Genomic DNA, 23,164 nt, shown 5'->3' on the forward strand with positions numbered 1-23,164 from the left:
CCGATTCCCATTTCGACCTGTCGCAGCGATACCTAATACTAATAATAATTATTATCAAAGATATTGAAAAAGAATATTGGTATAATGTTGGGATTTTTAGGATGACATTTAAATATAGTTTTTCATAATTAAATATGGCATATTTTGTGGAATTTGGTGTTCCTAGTACATAAAAGATAACAATTACTAATAATCAAAATTTTCAGCACATGGTTTGGGGTAATTTTATGTTGTGCACATGAAACATTAGATTATCTTATTATTTTTCACATGTTTCTTAAGTTACCAGTCTCCACAGTAGTTTTGATATAATGAGATTGTCTTGAGATTGTGTTTTGAGAAAAAACAGATAAAAATTCTAAACTAAGTGGGTACTTAAACAAAATAAATGCTTAAATAACATGGTCACTTGCATATCAGAATATGCATAAGACAGGGATCTGTAGTTGATAGTAGAAGTAAAGAACTTATTATTGTGAAGTAAAAGCTAAAACACTTATTATTATGAGAAATCAAGTTACACAGGATCTCTAAGATTTATGAATCTTAAGAAATGAATAATTTATTCCACTAGAACAAGAAATACAATTTCTTGTAGTTTCTTTAAACATGAGCAAGTACGTATAGTACGCGACAGATTGAAGTGGCAATCGGGGAGGGAACGACCAGCACACCCGCACAGCCCCCGCGCCTACCCGGTGCGGGCGAGCGCGGGAGTGCGGAGCGTCCCCCCCTCCGCCTCACTTCCCGACTGCCATCTCGACCTGTCGCGGACTATACTTACTTATTTGACATTATAAAAAAACACTTATATTATGTATTAATTATTATTTCCTAATAGCATTTATAAAAGTATGTTTGTATATCCTTGTGTTTTTTGATGTGGTTTTTGATGATCTGGAGAGTGAGATAGGCTACTTTTTATTCCAGAGAATTAAAAAGATGCTTACTGGATTTTCAAAAACCTAAATCCACACATATCAAGTCATAGTCCAGTTACTAGTAGCTATTATAATATACCCACTGATGCCCACGACTTTGTCCGCGTGGATTTACATTTTTCAAAATCCCGCGGGAACTCTTTGATTTTCCGGGATAAAAAGTAGCCTATGTGTTAATCCAGGGTATAATCTATCTCCATTCCAAATTTCAGCTAAATCTGTCCAGTAGTTTTTGCGTGAAGCAGTAACAAACATACACACTGTGACGTTGTAAATTTTGAACTACTAACTAGCGTTTCGCTTTTAATAAAAATCAATTTTGTTCAAAGTATGTTGGTGCCACCTAGCATCAAGGTGCAGAACTACGCGTGGGTCGATGTTCAGAGTTCATTCGAGCCACAATAGATGGCGTTTGCTTCGTTGTCAATTGTCGTAAAAATAAAACAAAATAATTAAATAAAACCATAATATCATTTGTTATTGTTAAGTCATTAACAAAACGGTTCTTATAATATATCCTTAGGTTCCGCAAATATTCAAAAATGAATTGGCTTCATGATCAAACTAAATGAGAGCGGCCACACTCGGGTTGCGTCTGGCAACACCGATTGGTGAGATTTAGAATTTTTCTGGAGTCAACATGTGAAGACGAATTTTTTCGTTCCAGGAAAATCTCACTCCTTTTCGCCCATGGCTTCGCCTGGGAAAATACAATAGTTATAAATTTAGTCATCCTAACGTATAACAATGTTTCATCAATTATGTTCCAGTTATTTTACCTTCCCAAATAAATGAGGATAATGGGTTGTGGGTGGACTCCTGAAAACCATTGGTGGCCAGGAGTTCAATAGGGTTTCCGTTTGCGTTTCCGTTTTTAGTTTTCGGTTTTCGTATTTCGCTTTCGTTTTCCGTATTTATTTCTTTTGCACATTCACGTTGGCAACTTAATTCTATGGATAAGACTTGGTGAAAATCTTTGTAATGAAACATTTCGGTTGTGAAGAATCAAGTTAAATTGAGTTTTGGATCTTGGCCGATGCCGTCCAGCTACATTGCAGTCTTCGCACCTACAAGTAAGCAAATGTTTGTATCCTGGAACAGTTTAGTGAACCTTCTTAGTGTATGTGTACAGTAAGAACCCTGTCTTTACTACTGAGCTTTTATTTTGAAACAATTTTATGAATTTTACTGTGTCATTGTCTATTCCATGCCAATGGCATCTTAAATTTAAAACATAGATTTTATGTACTATCTACCTAAGGCATTCTAATGTATCTAAATTAAGTCTTGGCATTAAGCTAGAATAACTAAGCATTATTAGCCATCACTATGTATTAAGCGACCCCGGTAAAAGTTACATTAAAAACAATTTTGCCTAACATCTAGCAAATTTCATTTATAACACCTCATATACATTACAAGGGAGTCGACGGCTAGCTTCTATTCTTTACTAGGTAGATAGATCAAGTAAGTAAAATTATTTTTTTCCTCTAATCTTTGTAAGGTGGTAGATTATTCCGTATCCGGGTATATTTCTATTCCGCCCAATTTACCACCCTTACAAATGGCGCCCGAACGTTTTTTTATATAGTTATTTCAGTATATTTTGAGAAATTTTGTGAATTTTATGAAATGTACTCCGCTGATTGTACAATTTTCTAAGTAGTGACACATTGCAAAGAGCACTAAGCTGTTTTTATGGTTAACTAACTAAATAATAACTAATAGTTAGAAATTTTGTTTGATAGTTTAAGTAATTTTCTGAGTATAGTCCAACATTGGTTTTTTTTTTTCTTATTTAATTAACACATTATAAATGGTGCTTATGCCGTTCAATTATGTTATTTGACTTACCTTGGAGGTGTATAAGTGAATGTTTGCCTTCAGTTTAGTAATAAACATTGCTTAACTGAGTTGTTGTTGGGTATTGCTTTCAATAGTAAGTACATCTTATGTTTGAAAATTCCGGTAACTTAGTATAATTAAAGTTTTGAAACGCTATGTGCTGTTAACTAGTTACACACATACATTTATAAATACTAAGAGTTACAACTTGTGAAACTAAATATATAAACTATATTCAGAGATTACATTAAGTTCAAGTATGAAGTTATGAACAATTTTTTTTCAGTGACTTGATACTTCATTATTTTGTTGAAATTTTGTTTAGAGCTGTGTTAAGGTTATGATAAAAGCTACTTCACACACAAAACATGTTAAGTTTAATTGAATGCTGGTAGTTTAAAGTGACATTTAGAAACAGATATTGTTGTATTTTAGGTTATGTGTTAAAAGTGTAAAGTAACAGTCATCAAACCATTGCACAATCTCTTTGTTTTTTTTAAAGATAATATGCTATTCAGAGTTCATTGCAACTTTGTTGCCTGTTTACTTTTGTAATTGTAAAGGTTGTAACACACTGTGTACTCATAAAGGTGATACTGCACCTTACAATCATTTATTCAATTTTGGGAAGTTTTATTTTGTTATATTTTGTTTACTATAGTAATAATATGTGCTTGTATTATTAACGATATTTTGGAATAGGAACATAATTGATAAAATAGGTTAGGATAGACTTAAGAATATTGTTTTTGTTGTGTATTTTGCTTGTGTATATTTAATAGTTTAAATAACTTCTTTTGTGTTTGTGTTTAACCAATTTTTATAAGGCTAAACATAGACAGTTACACAAGCTCGATATTTTGTTAAATGTGTTTTGACTTAACACAATGGAACAGACTTTTGCCCAGTTTCATTCACTTTTGAAGGACGAATTGTGTTATGAGGTATCCATTCGTTCCGAAACTCCAGCACCTACAGTGCTAGGTTTAAAGAAACAGTTAAAACAATTAATTCAGGAAATTCCTTCTGAATCAATTTTAGAGACGGATTTCACTTCTGAAAGTGAGTTAGGGGTTATTACTAAAAAACTTCAAGACTTAGAAGATTTATTAAAAAAGTGTTCTGACACTAAAGATAGACATGCCCTCTGTAGGTCTAAAGCTTTAGCTTCACATTTGTACTTTAGAATTTTGAGAATACAGTGTTCCGAACTCAGCTTAATAAGTAGGAAGAGTGAATTACATACAAAGTTGCAGAGTTTGATTTCCAGATTAGATGCTGACAATGAGTCGTCTCACGACGAATCACTGGATTCCGAGAGTACCGCCGTTGACTGCACTGGTGATAAAAATGTTGCCAAGTGGAAGTTAAATTTCAACGGACAGGGTGATCCGCGCAGTTTCATCGAACGCGTTGAGGAATATAAAAGATCTTATGGCGTTTCAGATGGAAAATTATTTGTTTCTGCATTTCATCTTTTTACAGGCCGAGCATTGTTATGGTACAGAGGCAACAAATGTCAAGTTTCGTCTTGGTCAGAATTGAAAACTTTATTTTTAGATGAATTTGATGCAGTAGATTATGACTACAGGTTGCTAGGTGAAATTCGAGCAAGAACACAAGGCTCTGAAGAACCTGTGTCTATCTATTTCGCTGTAATGTTTGGCATGTTTTCAAGGTTGTCAACACCACTTTCCGAAGAACAAAAGTTACAAATTTTATTACATAATATTCGCCCTTTTTACTCAGAACAATTAGCTCTTGTTGACATTAAGTCTGTCGCAATGTTGAAGGAAAAGTGTCGCAAACTAGAGGCTGCGAGGCAGCGTTCCGCCTTATTTTCTGAGCCTACTAACAGTAAGGCAACTTTAAGTTCAGAGTTTGCTTACAAACAAGTGACAAAACAGATAAACACACTTTCAGTCACACCTGCACCTAAGGTTGATACAAGTAAAGGCATTAATTTTACGAAAACAAATAAACAACTATGTTACAAGTGCGGCAAGGGTAACCATTCCTTTAAATTTTGCAGGACAGTTCCGAAATTTATTAGATGTTTTTCGTGTGGACGTCAGAACTTTACAGTAAAGACATGTCCAAGTTGTAGTAAAAAGGCGATTAGTAAACCCGCTCCGGACAAAAATTCAAAAAACTAATTAGTAAGAACTGTGCAGAGACACAAGTAAAGAACTTGGTCATTAACAACAAAACATCCCTTTTACCTGACACAGTTCTGTATTCAGTGGATAAACGAGACTTTAGGCCACATTTAAAGGTTTTTGTTGACGGTTTTGAGATTACAGGTTTACTAGATTCCGGTGCTTGCGCGTCAATTTTGGGTAACCAGGCGCACAAGGTTTTTTTGAGATTCGGTTATAAATTGCATAGCAGTATTGATACCACATTTTCAGTGGCAAATGGAGACAAACTTGATTGCATGGGTTATATGTTTATTCCGATTACTTATAATTCCGTAACTCACATAATAAAATTTTTTGTAGTACCCTCTATAATAGCGGATGTTATTTTTGGCTGTGACTTTTGGAAAACATTTCAGTTAGCCCCTGGCATTTTTGATAATTTAGAATTAATTAAGGCACCTTCTCAATTTTACAATATTTGTGCGATTGATAATGAACAAATTCATACCATCACTTCTTTTGAAAACTTATCATCTCAACAGAAAGAATTAGCCCAGTCTGTAGTAAATAAATTTTTAGATATTTCTTCAGAGAAAATAGGATTGGGTAGAACAAAATTAATTGAACATGTTATTGACACCGGTGATGCCTTGCCAATAAAAATAAAACAATATCCACTTTCTCCCGAAAAGAAGGAAGCTTTAAGTAAAGAGTTAGATAGGATGCTGGAAATGGACGTAGTTACTCCGAGTGAAAGCCCTTGGAATAACCCAGCAATTTTAGTGAAAAAGGCAAATGGAGACTGGAGATTTTGCCTAGATTGCAGGAAATTAAATTCAGTGACAAAGGGGGATTCATACTCAATACCGTACATTCCACAAATTCTAGATAGCTTGAAAGAGGCAAGGTTTTTATCATCGATTGATTTAAGTTCAAGTTTCTGGCAAATTCCGTTAGCTAACGACTCTCAGGAAAAAACCAGTTTTACAGTTCCTGGTAGAGGGTTATTCAAATTTAAAGTCATGCCGTTTGGCCTATGCGGTGCACCAGCACGACAGCAGAGGTTAATGGACCAGTTATTTAATCAAAATTTTTGTAGTGATATTGAAAATGGAATAGTATTTTGTTATATAGATGATATTGTTATTTGTTCTGCTGATTTCGAAACCCATTTAATTTTATTAAACAGAGTTCTGGATAAACTAAAAATGGCTCAACTATCCATAAATTTTGATAAATGTAATTTTTTTCGAAACTCTTTGAAATATTTAGGGTATATAGTGGATGAATTTGGTTTACGCACAGATCCTGGAAAAGTTGCCGCAGTTTTGAACTTTCCGACCCCAAAAACTGCACAGGAGGTAAAGATTTTCCTAGGCACTTGTTCTTGGTACAGGCGCTTTATTAGGAATTTTTCAACCATCGCTGCACCACTCAATAGACTAACGAGTAAAGGAAAGAACGCACCTAAATTTGAGTGGAGCGAACAGGCAGAGGTAGCATTTAATACATTGAAGAATGCGTTGGTAACCGCACCTGTTCTTGCGGTACCGAATTTTGAAAAACCATTCAAAATACATTGTGATGCTTCTGCATATGGTGTTGGCGGTATGCTAACGCAAGAAACCGATGGTTGCGATCATCCCATTGCGTATGTCAGTAGGAGCCTAAATAAAAACGAAAGGAATTACAGCGCGACGGAACGCGAGGCTCTAGCTGTGATTTTTGCAGTGGAGAAATTTCAGGCTTATTTTGGTTCCAAGCCAGTCACAATTATCACAGACCATGCATCCCTAAAGTGGTTCTTAAATTTAGAAAATCCCTCAGGACGACTCGCCAGATGGGGTTGTAGATTATCACAGTATAATTTTGTTATCGAACATAGGAAGGGTTGTGATAATGTAGTTCCGGATACCTTGTCGAGACTCATACACGTAGATGTAGTTGGTGATCGTAATGATAACTCTAGTCAACAAGTTTTGGTAGATGACTGGTATGACAAAACATTTAATGGCTGTAAAATCAATCCAGCAAATTTTCCGAATTTTTGTATTTTGAACGATAAACTATATCGTTACAGTAAATGTAAATACCAGCTTCTCAGTGAGTTCGACTGGAAAGAGGTAGTCCACAAGAACGACATCATTAGAATTATGCAACAAAACCATGCAGATGCAACTGCAGGTCATTTTGGTGTGTTCAAAACTCATCGCAGATTATCCCTCAGATATTTTTGGCGTGGTATGTATAAGGACGTGGTTGAGTACGTTAAGAATTGTGATACTTGCTCTGCGTATAAACACACGACATCAGCCACTCCAGGTCTGCTAGGGAAGCCTAAAGTCTGCGAGAGACCTTTTCAGGTCATTTCGGCTGATTTAGTCGGACCTTTGCCTAGGTCTAAATCAGGATTTACATTTCTTTTTGTGGTGACGTGTTGTTTTTCGAAATATACAATGTTGTTTCCGTTACGGCGTGCCACAGGTGCCGCTGTTGTTAAAGCGCTAGAGAATTTTGTATTTTTGAACCATAGTGTTCCAGAGACTGTGATTGTGGACAATGGGTCCCAATTTACAGGATCTGAATTCCGTAATCTCATTAAGCGTTATAATATTCCGAAATTACACTACACACCACTGTACACTCCGCAAGTTAACCTTGTTGAGAGGTACAATAAGGTTGTTATGACTGCTGTAGCCGCTTTTGTGAAAGATAACCACAGGTCCTGGGACGAAAACCTGTACAAGGTCCAGTTCGCCATAAACAGTGCGGTTAATGAATCCACTGGATTCTCCCCGTTCTTCCTTGTCCACGCTAGAGAACCGGTTTTAAATGGTTCCTTCTATAAGGACACGGATAAGGAGTACGAGGCCGGAATTCCAAGGGAGGAATACGCAGGAAAGTTTGGAACTTTGGAGGACATATTTGGTCAGGTTAGGAGAAATTTGTTTCAGGCTCATGCAGAGTATGCAACGCATTACAACTTAAGGCGTAGGTCTGCAAGCTATTCTGTTGGGGATATAGTGTGGAAAAAGACCTATCCACAAAGCGACGCTACAAATTTTTTCGCAGCTAAGCTGGCACCTAAGTATGAAAAGTGCAGGGTTGTCAAGGTTTTGTCACCTTTGGTTTACGAACTAGTTAGAGTAGCTGACAACCACCCAATAGGCACTTGGCATATTAAGGATATTAAGAAGTAGATATTTGCCATTACTTAGTTTGGTCTAAACTGTTTGAATATTTAAGTTATCAATATTCAATTAGGAATTTGTATGAGTGTAGTGATGTTCTGAGTTAACAGTTACATTACCATGGTTCAGTTGAGGAGGAATGTAGTGGATGTATGTAGGGATGAATATGTGATGATTGGAATGCTTGTGGTAGACCAACCGGTTGAGAAAGTAAAAATGCAAATATCGTACTTTGGGGATAACAAAAAGGGGGGGTTTTGTGTTTTGTTTTCGTTTTCCTTCTAGATAATGGATCATTTCTGTTATTTTTCCGATTCTGTTCCGAGATCTATTTTCTAGGAGAGTTATTTCGTTTTTTTCTCATATTCCGATTTTGATTCGGTTTTATTTTTCCGAATGGGATAGAGAACGGTTGCCATATCAGATGGACCCGTTCACAACCAGATTTTCCGTATTTGTTGAGTAACAAATATTACGATGGTAGTTTAAAAGAGTGAACCACCGTAGGCCTAGACGCATTCTATCAGTCAGCTGAAGAATGATGCCAAGATGTTTCCACTCAAGTGTCTTAGACACCATGAAGTTTTTTTGTATATATTCTTTTTAGAAGTTAGGGTTGTGTAGTTAAGTATAATGTATAAAACCTTACACTGTTTTCAGTATATTTATTTTGTTAGACAATTTTCCTTGTTAGTAGTAGATGTGCGTTCACGCGTAACTTCTGTGTTTTTTTTTGTTTGTTTCAGGCAATTGTTAGTAGTTGTTGGATGACGCTGAGGGCAGCGTGGTTCAACCTGTTGAACCTTTTCGTAGGAGGGGAAGTATTGTGACGTTGTAAATTTTGAACTACTAACTAGCGTTTCGCTTTTAATAAAAATCAATTTTGTTCAAAGTATGTTGGTGCCACCTAGCATCAAGGTGCAGAACTACGCGTGGGTCGATGTTCAGAGTTCATTCGAGCCACAATAGATGGCGTTTGCTTCGTTGTCAATTGTCGTAAAAATAAAACAAAATAATTAAATAAAACCATAATATCATTTGTTATTGTTAAGTCATTAACAAAACGGTTCTTATAATATATCCTTAGGTTCCGCAAATATTCAAAAATGAATTGGCTTCATGATCAAACTAAATGAGAGCGGCCACACTCGGGTTGCGTCTGGCAACACCGATTGGTGAGATTTAGAATTTTTCTGGAGTCAACATGTGAAGACGAATTTTTTCGTTCCAGGAAAATCTCACTCCTTTTCGCCCATGGCTTCGCCTGGGAAAATACAATAGTTATAAATTTAGTCATCCTAACGTATTTCAATGTTTCATCAATTATGGTGAGTGAAAAATCAAGTAATGTGGATTCGACAAAATGGCGGTTTGGTTAGAGAAAATCCTAATTTCATGATTTCCCTTTCAGTTCCAGTTATTTTACCTTCCCAAATAAATGAGGATAATGGGTTGTGGGTGGACTCCTGAAAACCATTGGTGGCCAGGAGTTCAATAGGTGAGTTGTGTTTGATCGGGAAAATTCCACGTGTCGAAATTTTCACACAGCACAAATTATAATCTTGTTTTTCTTTGTTACAGGGTTTCCGTTTGCGTTTCCGTTTTTAGTTTTCGGTTTTCGTATTTCGCTTTCGTTTTCCGTATTATTTCTTTTGCACATTCACGTTGGCAACTTAATTCTATGGATAAGACTTGGTGAAAATCTTTGTAATGAAACATTTCGGTTGTGAAGAATCAAGTTAAATTGAGTTTTGGATCTTGGCCGATGCCGTCCAGCTACATTGCAGTCTTCGCACCTACAAGTAAGCAAATGTTTGTATCCTGGAACAGTTTAGTGAACCTTCTTAGTGTATGTGTACAGTAAGAACCCTGTCTTTACTACTGAGCTTTTATTTTGAAACAATTTTATGAATTTTACTGTGTCATTGTCTATTCCATGCCAATGGCATCTTAAATTTAAAACATAGATTTTATGTACTATCTACCTAAGGCATTCTAATGTATCTAAATTAAGTCTTGGCATTAAGCTAGAATAACTAAGCATTATTAGCCATCACTATGTATTAAGCGACCCCGGTAAAAGTTACATTAAAAACAATTTTGCCTAACATCTAGCAAATTTCATTTATAACACCTCATATACATTACAAGGGAGTCGACGGCTAGCTTCTATTCTTTACTAGGTAGATAGATCAAGTAAGTAAAATTATTTTTTTCCTCTAATCTTTGTAAGGTGGTAGATTATTCCGTATCCGGGTATATTTCTATTCCGCCCAATTTACCACCCTTACAACACACACACACATACAAACTTTCACCTTTATAATATTAGTCGGGAAGTACAATATGAGAATTAAGTTGACAGGATAAAATTCTAAACTATTTTTACAGTTCTAACATACATATACATTTTGTTTTATAAATAAATAAATAAAAAATAAAATAAAATATATATTTTATATAGTATATATAATTTATATAGTACCTAGTCAAGCTAAGTTCCAAGCAGTGGCACTGTTATGATTATTTAGTTAGGAATAATGCAAAAAGTATGCAAGTAGTTTTTACTGGGTAAGTGATGAGATCATAATATGTGAATTTATTAACTTATATACTTATAACATTTATTATACCTAGTTCCTTGTGGATCCATATAAGCTTTGGCAACATTATAGCTATTAATAAGAAACTGAATATTATATCTCTCATATCAAAATTATCTCGATTAATAACTAAGCTTTTTTATATTGGAACCTTGTGTTCATTTTTAACAATCTTGTAAGAAGGTAATATTGGTACATATATTAACAAAGGCATAATTGTATCACTGGAATGCCATTACACAAATGACGTAAAATATATAAAAATTGTGTTAAAGAAAAGTACTTACAATATAAATAACCATATCTATCTTCAAGTGAGTGACGTTTACTTACAAATTTTAATGGATGTATTTTTCACTACCCAAAATCCAATAGAGTATGGCGGCATAGATATATGGTTGCCATACTTCATACGATGGGGTTGTAAGTCTGGGTATGATGCATCATAGTAGAGCGGCCACCCATTCAGCAGCACAGTTTTCGTTCTTCTATTATTAGATGGTGCACTTATTATATATTCGTCAATATTTAAGTTGTCACCATGCAATGCTGTCCCATTAAGAAGAAACTTTGCTTTTTCAAACTGCAAGTTTACAGCATAAATGGTTATAGCTGATGTATCATTTGTATACTTTCTATTGGCACAATGAGCATAAATCCTTTGAAACGGTGAACACTTACAACTGAGATGTAAGACTTTGTTGCCCACCAATCTCTTGTACAGTACACTGAGCCACCAATCAGGCAACGGCTCCAATTGATCATCAATCATACTGTAGTTACCTCCGATAAAGCTTTGTCGTATCACAGTTGTAATATTATATTTGGCTGATAAACCTAATTTGTCTATCCAGAGTGGTGAGCCTGCATAGGAGTTAGATAGGCCCGGAGCACCACCACCATACGAACTACTAGTTTCAGTCAGCCACATGGGAATGTGGTGGAATTTTTTAGTGTGATTTTGCATTGTTTCAATTTGTTCCTTGAGTAAATCGAAAGTATCGGGATTCCAAAAGTCCTCCAACTTGGCAGTTCTACTATTTAGATAATACTGATGCCAGGATCTAATATTGACGTGATGAGAAACATTGCCCAAGAACTCTACCATATAATTAAGACAACTTGGCCTATTTTCCTGTGGTCTGGTAGTATCAGGGCCAACCAGCCAAGATTTCTTGTATCCGTGATGATTAAGAAGCTTCCGAAGCTTTTTGTAGTCATGAGATAGTGTGCGAGGGCTGATGTTGACGTTGAATACGTGGGGGAATGAATTAGGCTCATTGCCAAGTTGCCAATCAATACTATAGTTTTTGTATTTAGAATATTCTAAAAGTTCAATGGCATTCTGGTCATTCCACTCTTGATTGTTGCGGATAAGAACATTCAAAGTGAATAATAGCTTAATGTTGGTTGCGTTACAGAAGTCATTTATTTCTGTCCATTTGTTTCCAGTCATAATAAAAAAAGGTAGGAATTTTTGCCTGCATAATTCTTGAACAGCAACACAAACATCTTCAGTTTCTGGTGTCGCTGGACAATTATTACAGGATAAAGAGGGAATGTCGTCCTTACTGAATATTAATCGGTCTGACATGGTGCCTCCAAGTCGAAACCTAGCGGGAGCCAAAGCAGCGGCCAACTCTCGAAATTTACTCTTCGTAAAGTCTACTTTGTCGTGATTTTGGATTTCGGATGCATCAATGCCAATGCTCAGAAAGTCATCTGGTATTATTGCAGTAACTTCTTGCTCTTCATTGATCGTAACGTAACATTTTTCACCTATGTTATACTTCACAAATACTGCGAGCAGAGCTATGTTACAGCAAAAAATTAACGCACAGGTTGCAACCAAGCGCTTATTAGAATACATTTTAAAAGATGCGTATGTTATAAGGCATTTATATTAATACGAGAAAGCTACAATATTGGCACCACATACGTGTAGCAAGTCGAAATCAAAATTAAGTTGTGCAAAAACATGGTAGAAAATTAAGAGTGAATTACCACTGAAACACTGTTTACTGTGAGCACCGTAATCTATTATTTACTTCGAACTTGTCTTTTTATTTTACTTTCAATACCTATCTGTACACTCCTCACTCTCCACAATACTCAACAATACTTCAGGTGAAAACACAACCTAACCTATACAACCACAGACCAGTAATTATACAACTGGCAGGCGAAGGCACAGAAATCAAATACCTACATTTACTCCAAGGTAGGCATAAAAAAATATCGATATATCGATATTTTTCAGCACTTCCGACATCCCTACTCCAAGGAGGGTAACCTAGTGATTATTACTCTTTGTGCTCTTTGGTGACCGTCGACTCGAGACGTAGATAGAGTTATAAAGCTAGATAAAGGAACGTTTGCTTTCTCATTCACACTAAAAAGAGAGCACAGATAAAGTTACTAATGTGATAAACAGAGGCGTCAGCTAACCTATTTTTTGTCCCTTATCGTGTAACCGATTTTTACAAGGAAGGAATACTACTTTAGTTGCAAAACAAACTTTTGAGAATTCGTGGCGTCATTGTACTTCTCATTAGTTAATTTACTTGTTTTCAATAAAAAACGTTTAATACAGAATCTGTTGATCGGTTAATAGTTAATACTCGGTTAATACTTAAATGTGTTATTGTCTTTTATGTATGGAAGTTGTTGGTGATAAAAAAAAATACAAATATTGACTACTAAACAATGGTAATTGTCGTGTTATTCACCGTTACGTCTGGCTATCGCTATCTCAGTCGCGGTTACACAGTACTTCAGTCTAGCTTTTTTATTCAGTCTACGGTTGTACCGTAGATAGAATAATAGGTAGATGTAAGTACCTTTTATCTTTTATAAGTACTGTGTAACCACGTATGAGATAGCGATAGCACGACGTAACGATGAATAACACGACAATTATTACCATTGTTTAGTAGTCAATATTTGTATTAACTGATCAACAATATTTGTGTTAAACGTTTTTTATGTGAAAACAAATAAATAACTCATGAGAAATACAATTATGCCACGAATTCTCAAAGTTTGTTTAGCAACTTCTTGTATGTATTCTTGAAAAGTTTCTGCATCTACCCTTTATTACTCTATCTACGGGTTGTACAGTAGAGCCACAGAGTAGAGCAGACTACAGACTAGTATGTAGTGATCTGTGACCATTCTGTGAATTGTGAGTAAAGGTTTGTACGCACCTGAGCGGCGCGGCGCGGCGCTTCAGCGAGCTGCACGTCGCGGCACAGAGCGTCAAAATATCATTTCTATCATTTTGTATGGCGCATATCGCACTAGAGCGGCGCTGCACAGCGCTTCACCGCGCGTTGCCACGCGGCACGGCTGGAGAGAATATTTTGAAGCGCAGCGAAGCGACGCGCAGTGCAGTGACGCTAGTGCGACATACCCAGCGGCGCGGCGCGGCGCTTCAGTATGCGTACGTTGCTCGAATAAGATACACGCGCATCTTGTTAGGTATTTAAAGTACAGGCAAGAATCGGCAAGATAGACCTCAAAATAAATAACGTAGGTTTCATTTTTGGCACATGACGTGTTCCTCATGCTCTTAGAAGTATATCCTCAAAAGTCCCAACCCCTAGGATGTCGGCTTCCCCCCTTCCCAGTGTTTAAATGTATAAATGTCTCTCCGAGCGTTATGAGAAAACATCAATGGTAAAAATAATCCTGATTAAATAACTATAATATATTATGTACATATTATACCTATCTATTTCATCTAGGTAGAATTAATAGTTTCGGAAATATGCCTACCTATTGTAATTGTACTTGTGTTTATATTATACTAGCTTATGCCCGCGACGTCGTCCGCGTGGACTACACAAATTTCGAACCCCTATTTTACCCCCTTAGGGGTTGAATTTTCATAAATCCCTTTTTAACGGATGTCTACGTCATATTAGCTAGTTAGCTAGCCAGCATGCCAAATTTCAGCCCGATCCGTCAAGTAGTTAGAGCTGTGCGTTGATAGATCAGTCAGTCAGTCAGTCAGTCACCTTTTTCTTTTATATAGGTATTTAGATATAATATGTACCTGTGTTTACCTGCCTATTTTATATATTCTATTGCACATAAAACAAAGACATTTTGCAAAAATGCTTTTTCTAATGTAATTTCCACAAAACCTAAGGGACTAGCTGATGCCCGCAACTTCGTTCGTGTAGACATAGTTTTTTTAAAAATCCCGTGGGAACTTTTTGATTTTCGGAACCCTCATTGCGCGAGCCTGACTCGCACTTGGCCGGTTTTTTCTCTTCCATAATTCGTTCTTCTTCTGCACACAACAAAGAAATAATAATCAAATCCTCTTCACTGTCGCTCATCTTGCGACGTTGTTGCTCGTACGCGAACGGGTATAAAAGTGACGCGCAAGTGACGCGAGCTGCCGCGTACTGAAGTTGTAGTGCGGTAGGTACCGTCGAGCGGCCTGAGGTGACGCGTTCTGCAGTCGGACTGAAGCGACGCGCCGCGCCGCTCAGGTGCGTACAAACCTTAAAGCAGCTGTCTGTTGTAATTTGTAATTACCCGCTCGCCTCAAATCGTAGCCGTCACAGATTAATAGGGATGTAGCCGTATTTGTGGCCGTATTGATTGAGTGAAAACGGAAAACCAATGCATCAATGTAAACCAATAATTGATATATGGAGTGCGTATTGAATTGAATTTATGCAATTATGTCTGATTCATCAGAGGATGAGGATCTTTCTCGTTTCAAAGAGGCGGTGGATGTAGCATTTGTGAAATTAATTGATGAATCAAGGGGCAAAATATTGCAATGCGTTACGACTGGTAATTTTTTTCTAAATAATTACTTACAAATTACAAGCATAGTACAAGATCTTCAGTTTCAAAATAATTTTTAAACATTCCCCAATCTAAAGAAATGTGCTAAATTAGGTTGTGTCTGTCTTATGTAGGTAGGTACTTAAATGTTTATTTATTGAACTATCACTTTAGGGTACATCCCTGGACAAATAGTTTATTGTTCTATGGGTGCAACTATTATGAAGTGCATAATATGAGCTATAGCTTCAAAGGATTGTTATTGTCGCTTGAAATATTATTACTTAGTAAGTTTATGATTTTATTATAATTTAAAGGTTTCTTTCTAGGTCAACTTCGTTCAGAGAGGTATTTAGAAGAATCTTCTCACTACAATGATGTCAAAGTTCCAAAAGAAATGCAGAAATGTATTGGTAACAAAATATCAGCAATTATCAACAATCTAGTGGAATATGTTGATATTGAACAAAAAAGTGTAAAGTAAGTATTCATGAACTCTACTCAAGCGAAGGTGGGGCAGGTCTGCTGATCACTACATAAATGAGGTTCCCCGCCTGTGCTTTTTTCTGGATAATCTCAAAAACTACTGTACAGATTTTTATACAATTTTCACCAATAAAAAGTTTAAAGATGCTATAGTCCATAATTTATGAGTATTTTGTGAAAATAAGCCCTTCGGGTACAGAGCCCTAAACAGGAATCTTTTGCCAAATGTTTTAAAAAATGTATGCAAAGTAATAAGCGTGCTACAAATATAAACCAAAGCAGTTTCACTTCTTTCACATGTATGCAACTTTTTTATTTCAGACAATGCAAAACCAAAGGTGGTGTAAAGTTGTTCAAAAATTCTGAAGGCTTTTTATCATGCGAAGAAGTGAAAGATACTTATACCAAGTCTCATAATAGAATATCAAAGAAAAGTCAATGGAAGCAGAAAAAGCGACTTATTGATCAAGATGTCAGTGAACACAATGAACTTGGTATGCTTCCAATGTAACTTTCTTAAACAAATTTGTACAATTTGAAGAATGCACTGCAAAAAGGAATGATGTTTTTAGAATAAACAATAAATTTTTAAACTAATTTGTACAATTTGAAGGAAGCACTACAAAGAGGAATAATGTTATTAGAATAAACAATAAATTTTTAAACTAATTTGTACATTTTGTACAATGCACTGCAAAGTGAAATGATGCTTTTAGAATGAAATACAAACTTTAAAAAGTTCAAATATTGGTGTTTTTTAATAGTTCGATTAGTCTACCATTTAGTTGGCATGGGAAAGAAACATAATTTAGATTTTTTTAATATACTTAAATGCTTCATTGTTGTAGATAAAATAAGGGCAGCTGTTGTGACTGGTGAGTACGTTCTGTCTAAAGAAGATACAAAGCATTGGGGTACAAGGAGAAAAGAAAAACTTTTTCTATACAAATCACATGGTAAAAATAAAAACATATTGCTTAAAGTGTAGAAACCTTTTTCATAAAAAAATGTTTGCATGTATCAGTTTCTATCTGCGAAAGAAGTGAAACTTCTTTGGTTAAAGTATATTTGTAACAAGCTCATGATTTGTCGGACATTTTTTTAAATTTTGACGACAAGTAGTATCTGAATAAAAAAATGTATCCTTTTGCTATGCTTATATCATTTTTTCAAGGCTACTTATAGTAGCCAGCAGGAAATATTGTACATCAACCTTTATGAATGAATGATTTATTTATTTGGTCATTAAAATGCAGGTATGTAATTTACAAAGAGATTTCGGCTTCATAGAGTGTTGTCTCTGTCAGTCATATCTATATGACATTTTGTTGGTCTCAATGACAGAGACAACAACACTCTACGAAACCTCTATCTCTTTCAGGTTGATGTACAATATTTCATGCCGGACGTACTTATACATAAATTTTTAGGCTGTCCTATTTCTACTTACTTTAAATTACAGAGTTGAGAAAACATTTTAAACGTACGGAAGCTTTTGGGTGATTTTAAAGATTAGTGGGATGGGATTGTTGTACCTTATAATTTGTTGTAAATAGGTATTTTGAAATATAGGTACATTTATAAATAAACAAGACTTCTTTAATCTGCCATTTCACCACTGCTTATTATTATTCTATAAATATGTAATACAAATGAAACCAAAAGGAACATAAGGACACTTTATTTACAAAATATAATATAAATATTATTTACAAATATCATTATCACAATTAACTGCTTTAAAAAAATTGTCATAATTGCTCAAATTGTGTACAACGAAAACTATTGCAAAGCTTTTATCTGCGCTTTTTGGCAATTTTTAAAATAAATAAATACTGCTTCAGACGGTCTATAGGAAACCTTGAAAGAAATTGTTATTTTTGAAGTTTTTAATTCAATATTCTAGTAAAAAAAAATGCTGATTTTTGATGATAGGCAATCGTTCAATATTAGAATAGGATTGACTTTTTTCCTATTGTGGCGTCTTAGCATGAGATACCTATAGTTTGATTCAATAGGTATATCTCTATAATATAAAAATGAATCACTAAATGTGTTGCTCATCGCAAATCTCGAGAGCATCTGAACCGATTTCGCTAATTCTTTTTTTATAATATTCCTTGAAGTACGAGGATGGTTCTTACGGAGAGAAAAATTTAGTTCAACCTCCCCTCAATTTTCTAAACTCTACCCGAGCGAAGCCGGGGCAGGTCAGCTAGTTTTTTATATATTTTAGATAGATTTTGTAGAACTAAGAGTTGTACCTAATGCAAAAATCGTTAAGTAGGTAGGTATACTTACGAAAAGCATTTTCATTGCAAATGTGATTTTCATGTGATACCTAGTCAAACATCAATTTTCCTATTCTTACTTTGAACACATTAAGTTTTCCAAATCTGACTGAATATAAAAGATTTAGAGACAGAGTCTTGGATAGTAGTTAATAGTAAACTAAAAATCCAATAAAAGAAAATTAGAAAGCACTAAAAATATGCTTAAAATAAATATAAAACTTAATTAAATTAAATTAATTTAAAACAACTTTAAAATAACTTAAGGAACGGAGGAGCAATAACAGCTTGAAAACATATTAAAAAAGTATTTACATAAATAAAATTAGTGGCAACAAATATGTTTTATAGAATGTCATTGGGGCAAGTGGTAAATACTTGACATTTATAGTAACGTTGGAAAATTAGAGGTTGAAATGTAGGCGGTCGAATTTAATATTATACGGAGTAAAGTATAGGTGTTTATGCTCGCGACTTTGTCCGCGTGGACTACACAAATTAGACTTACAACTAGGGAATTACATCAAACCCCTATTTCACCCCCTTTTGGGGTTGAATTTCAAAAAATCCTTTCTTAGCGGATGCCTACGTCATAATAGCTATCCGCATGCCAAATATCAGCCCGATACGTCCAGTAGTTTGAGCTGTGCTTTGATAGATCACTCAGTTAGTTAGTCAGTCACCTTTTACTTTTATATAATTAATTTAGAATTCAGATAATAAAACATAAATGCTGTGGTTACAACTGTTTTTAAACTTAGCATCTAATTCCAACATCAATATTATTTTTGATTGGCTGCGAAGATTTGACTGTGATTTAAAGCTTTTATACATTCATAGTCTAAACTAGCTTATGCTCGCGACTTCGTCCGCGTGGACTACAAAATTTCAAACCCCTATTTAACCCACTTAGGAGTTGAATTTTCAAAAATCCTTTCTTAGCGGATGCTTACGTCATAATAGCTATCTGCATGCCAAATTTCAGCCCGATCCGTCCAGTAGTTTGAGCTGTGCGTTGATAGATCAGTCAGTCAGTCAGTCAGTCAGTCATTCAGTCAGTCAGTCAGTCAGTCACCTTTTCCTTTTATATATATAGAAGATTATCATTGATTTTGTATGTAGAAATTTATAATCAATTATAGGTAGGTATGTCTTAAAAATGCTCATCAAAAATTAAAATTAATTAGGAAGTACAAAAGGCTTCTTTTACATGGAGCCGCACCGCTTGTGATTGTGAATGAAAAAATTTGAAAATACGGCGTACTCGCGGCGTCGTCGTCGCGTCGTATCTGTGCGGAATTCGCTTTCTTGTCGGTCTGTTTCTTCGTTTGTTTGACTGTTCGATACTTTTGCTATTGATTTTAAACTATCTTCCTGAGAGCTAGAGGCTTGTACACATAGGTTGGAACTGGAAGACAATGCAACATTAACTTGCTTTCTTGTCTGTCTGTTTAATGTAAAATACACAGTATTGTGGGCCGGTTACGGTGCGGTTGTGGCTCCGGATCGTCTACTTGAAGCCTTATTTTAATTATGTATCCAACTAATATGTCATCACGATTAAGAATACGAGAGATTCAACTTAATTTTAAAGTACGAATAATAAAATGGCGTATTACACTTTGTACTATAAAGGGTATACTCGTCAAGCTTTTACGCAAGTCTACCCTATAAAAGCCATTTGAAATTCGATCCACGTCTCCTTTGACAAGCTCGAAGCTTTCATCATTCATTTTGGTCCATCCATACTTCACAAACATTTGACTACAGTCTGCTGTCATCGTTGGTTCGTCCGCTCCGTACTGGGATCTCGTCCTGAGTGAACGCGCAGTTGTCCAACCCGCTGGGCTTGTCGGTTGTTTCTGGTTGCTTCTCTACTTGACCGTCCATTAGGAACATTGTGAGAAAGAATATGATGCTACCTATAAAAGATTAGAAATAAAATTGTGTTTATTAAAAAATACTTCAGTTGTGATGGAAAACGCGTTGGTTTCCATTGTCAACACTCCATCGTCATTGGACTTTCCAAATCCAATTGGAAGTCCAAAATCTAGCCAAGATAATTCTGCGCGAGAGTTGTTCCTATAGATACCTATAGTACGCGACAGGTCGAGATATTCAACATTATTGACAATCGTAAAGTGTACAATGATAACTATTTTGAATAAATTGTTTTGACTGTGACTCGCTCTTATGAGGTAGGTCGGAGAAGAAGGACCAACACATTCTCCAAAGTAGGCATAGTCCGCGACAGGTTGAGATAGCAATCGGGGTATGAGGCGGGGGGACGCCCCGCACATCCGCGTTCGCCTGCACCGGGTTAGTGCAGGGGATGTGTGGGTGTGCGAGGCGTATACGTTGTGGGTGGTTAATTACATGAAAATACTATGGAATCAAAAATCCTTACTGATTCCATAAAAGCCAGCGTAGAAGATCATGATGGATTCTCTGTAGCCGATAGCCTTGGAGACCGGGTCCACCAGGATGGGCAGGTTTCCGCCGATGTTGTTCATCACGAAGAGGAACACCCCCACGGTGGTGGAACGGACAGCCAGTGGCACTATTTCTACCAGGATAGCGAATACTATTCCGAACCACATCTCCGCTGGAATCAAATAGCACAATGTTAGAATTTCTGTTCTGTTTTTATGAAAAGTATGAAATAAGTGTGATGTGAACAAATAATTTCGAAGTTGAAAGAATGTTTGCATTCTTTGAAGATTCAAGATAGTTTTGAGCACTTGAATGTACCTACTTACCTATCACCTATGCGCAAACGTATACTGACGAGGTCAACTTTAAAATAGCTTTATACTTAGCTAGGTTACTAGAGTTAGACACATTATGTTAGGTGTAAGTAAAATGAATAAAAAAAATATTCTTAAACAAGAAACCGACTTCTGACCGACCGAATAACCACAAACACTAAAAAATAAATAATAATTTAATTTATTACTGAATATTCCTATTATTATATGTTTACAAGAGTTTAATGTAGTTCTATAATAATGTTTTGGAGCCTTCTCCTTTTTTTTGAAGTCTTTTATTCTGATACAAGTTAGTCTCTGATTGCAATCTCACCTGATGGTAAAGTGATGATGTAGTCTAAGATGGAAGCGGGCCAACTTGGAAGGGCTATGGTTTTATTAAACCCATACCCATGATGAGGTATTATTACTTCTTGTTATTTATACCAAGGCTTTGTTGTTACCAAAGTACGAACAGGATAAATTTTCATTAATTAGATTTTCGAGGGCATATATGGTTTCTTTCTTAAAATGTTTTTCTCACCGAAGAAGTATGAAAAAGCGAGTGTTATCATGGCCCACAGCGGTCCGAAGGCAACTGAACCGAAGGCCGGTAAAGTGGCAATCAGCTGTGATAACGCTAGAATCAGCACTCTTGACCTCACACCCATCTTGGACACGATTCTGAAATAAGTAAAATTCATGTCATACCCATAGTCGCTCGGTCCACTACTAAGCATGGGTCTCCTCTCCAGAGTGAGAAAGGCTATAGCCTAAACCTTTCTCATTCTGGAAATTTGTCTAGAAATCTCTGGGTCTATACCTAGACCCAGAGACTATTTCTAGACAAATTTCTCTCTATGGAGAACTCGGGCATGCATATTGTTTTCCTCCACCGTTAAAAGTGATAATTAATTGCTTGAAACTCACGAGTGTCACGTCATCGACTGAGTTGCCTGGCCAATCGACCGTGCGTAATGGCTCTTAGAGTTGGAATGCCGACGGTCACAGCGAACAGCCACCAGCCGAGGTCGACGTCGGGGAAGTAGTCACGGTAGTACAGGTCGGCGTTGTACGCGCAGCACATGTTAACTTACTTGTCGGAGACAACACCTCCGACCACCACGCCTACGGAGCCGATGCCGACGGTCACAGCGAACAGCCACCAGCCGAGGTCGACGTCGGGGAAGTAGTCACGGTAGTACAGGTCGGCGTTGTACGCGCAGCACATGTTAACTTACTTGTCGGAGACAACACCTCCGACCACCACGCCTACGGAGCCGATGCCGACGGTCACAGCGAACAGCCACCAGCCGAGGTCGACGTCGGGGAAGTAGTCACGGTAGTACAGGTCGGCGTTGTACGCGAAGCACATACCACCTAAACATTAAATTATGTTGTTTATTCTATTGTACACAATCTCTGAACTAAACTAAACTGACAGTTCTGTATATATTGCTGTCCCTTTCATAATGCTCCCTGTGGAAAAGGTAAAAAAAAAACGAATAGTTAAAGACCTAGTAAAAGTAGCCTATACATAGGTACCTATGTATAGGCTAAGTAGCCTATATCTATGTATAGGCTACTTTTTATCCCGGTAAATCAAAGAGTTCCCATGGGATTTTTAAAAACCTTAATCCATAGGTATTATCCACACACTAAGATCAAGCACCGAATCTTACCACAATGTCTAATTGATGCAGCAATGCATAGCAGAAGAATCCTGGGCTGAGCGATCACATGCCAGATGGTCACCTGAGGCATCTTCTTGCCAGATTCTACGGTTGAATCTCCACCTTTGGTGTTGCCAGCATCTGCGAAACAAAAAACTATAAGTAAAGAACATAGAAAAGCTGTGATAGCCTATGATCAGGACGTCTCCATTCTAATCGGAGGTCTAATCGCACCTCTAACTTTTCGGTGTTATGTGCGTTTTAATTAATTAAATATCACTTGTTTTAACGGCGACGGAAAACATCGTGAGGAAACCCGCATGCCTGAGGGTTTTCCATAATGTTCTCAAAGGTGTGTGAAGTCTACCAATCCGCAAATGGCCAGCGTGGTAGACTATGACCAAAACCCTTCTCACTCTGAGAGGAGATCCGTGCTCTGT

General features: G+C 36.4%; 3 protein-coding genes across 3 annotated transcripts in view; 1 reads left to right on the forward strand and 2 right to left on the reverse strand.

Moving 5' to 3' along the window:
* Positions 1–10,416: 10,416 nt before the first annotated feature.
* On the reverse strand, positions 10,417–12,860 carry LOC117984973 (heparanase-like). The gene has a single exon (XM_034971649.2). It carries the CDS (start codon positions 12,589–12,591, stop codon positions 11,047–11,049), a length of 1,545 nt encoding a protein of 514 aa, XP_034827540.1. The 5' UTR covers positions 12,592–12,860; the 3' UTR covers positions 10,417–11,046.
* Positions 12,861–15,270: 2,410 nt separating this feature from the next.
* On the forward strand, positions 15,271–17,368 carry LOC117984999 (uncharacterized). Its single transcript, XM_034971679.2, has 4 exons — positions 15,271–15,533; positions 15,857–16,007; positions 16,335–16,507; positions 16,862–17,368. Exons 1-4 carry the CDS (start codon positions 15,419–15,421, stop codon positions 16,999–17,001), a joined length of 579 nt encoding a protein of 192 aa, XP_034827570.1. The 5' UTR covers positions 15,271–15,418; the 3' UTR covers positions 17,002–17,368.
* A 296-nt stretch (positions 17,369–17,664) lies between these two features.
* LOC117984976 (hexuronate transporter) overlaps positions 17,665–23,164 on the reverse strand; it is a 50,249-nt gene continuing 44,749 nt past the window's right edge. Inside the window, exons 7-11 of the mRNA XM_069500665.1 lie at positions 22,734–22,865; positions 22,149–22,287; positions 21,596–21,735; positions 20,712–20,909; positions 17,665–20,226 (exon numbers count right to left, since the gene is read on the reverse strand). Of these exons, the coding sequence (XP_069356766.1) occupies positions 20,069–20,226; positions 20,712–20,909; positions 21,596–21,735; positions 22,149–22,287; positions 22,734–22,865 (767 nt within the window). The 3' untranslated portion in view covers positions 17,665–20,068. The remainder of the gene's footprint in view (positions 20,227–20,711; positions 20,910–21,595; positions 21,736–22,148; positions 22,288–22,733; positions 22,866–23,164) is intronic.

Source organism: Maniola hyperantus, chromosome 9 (genome assembly GCF_902806685.2).
Source record: "Maniola hyperantus chromosome 9, iAphHyp1.2, whole genome shotgun sequence".
Taxonomy (NCBI): Eukaryota; Metazoa; Arthropoda; class Insecta; order Lepidoptera; family Nymphalidae; genus Maniola; species Maniola hyperantus.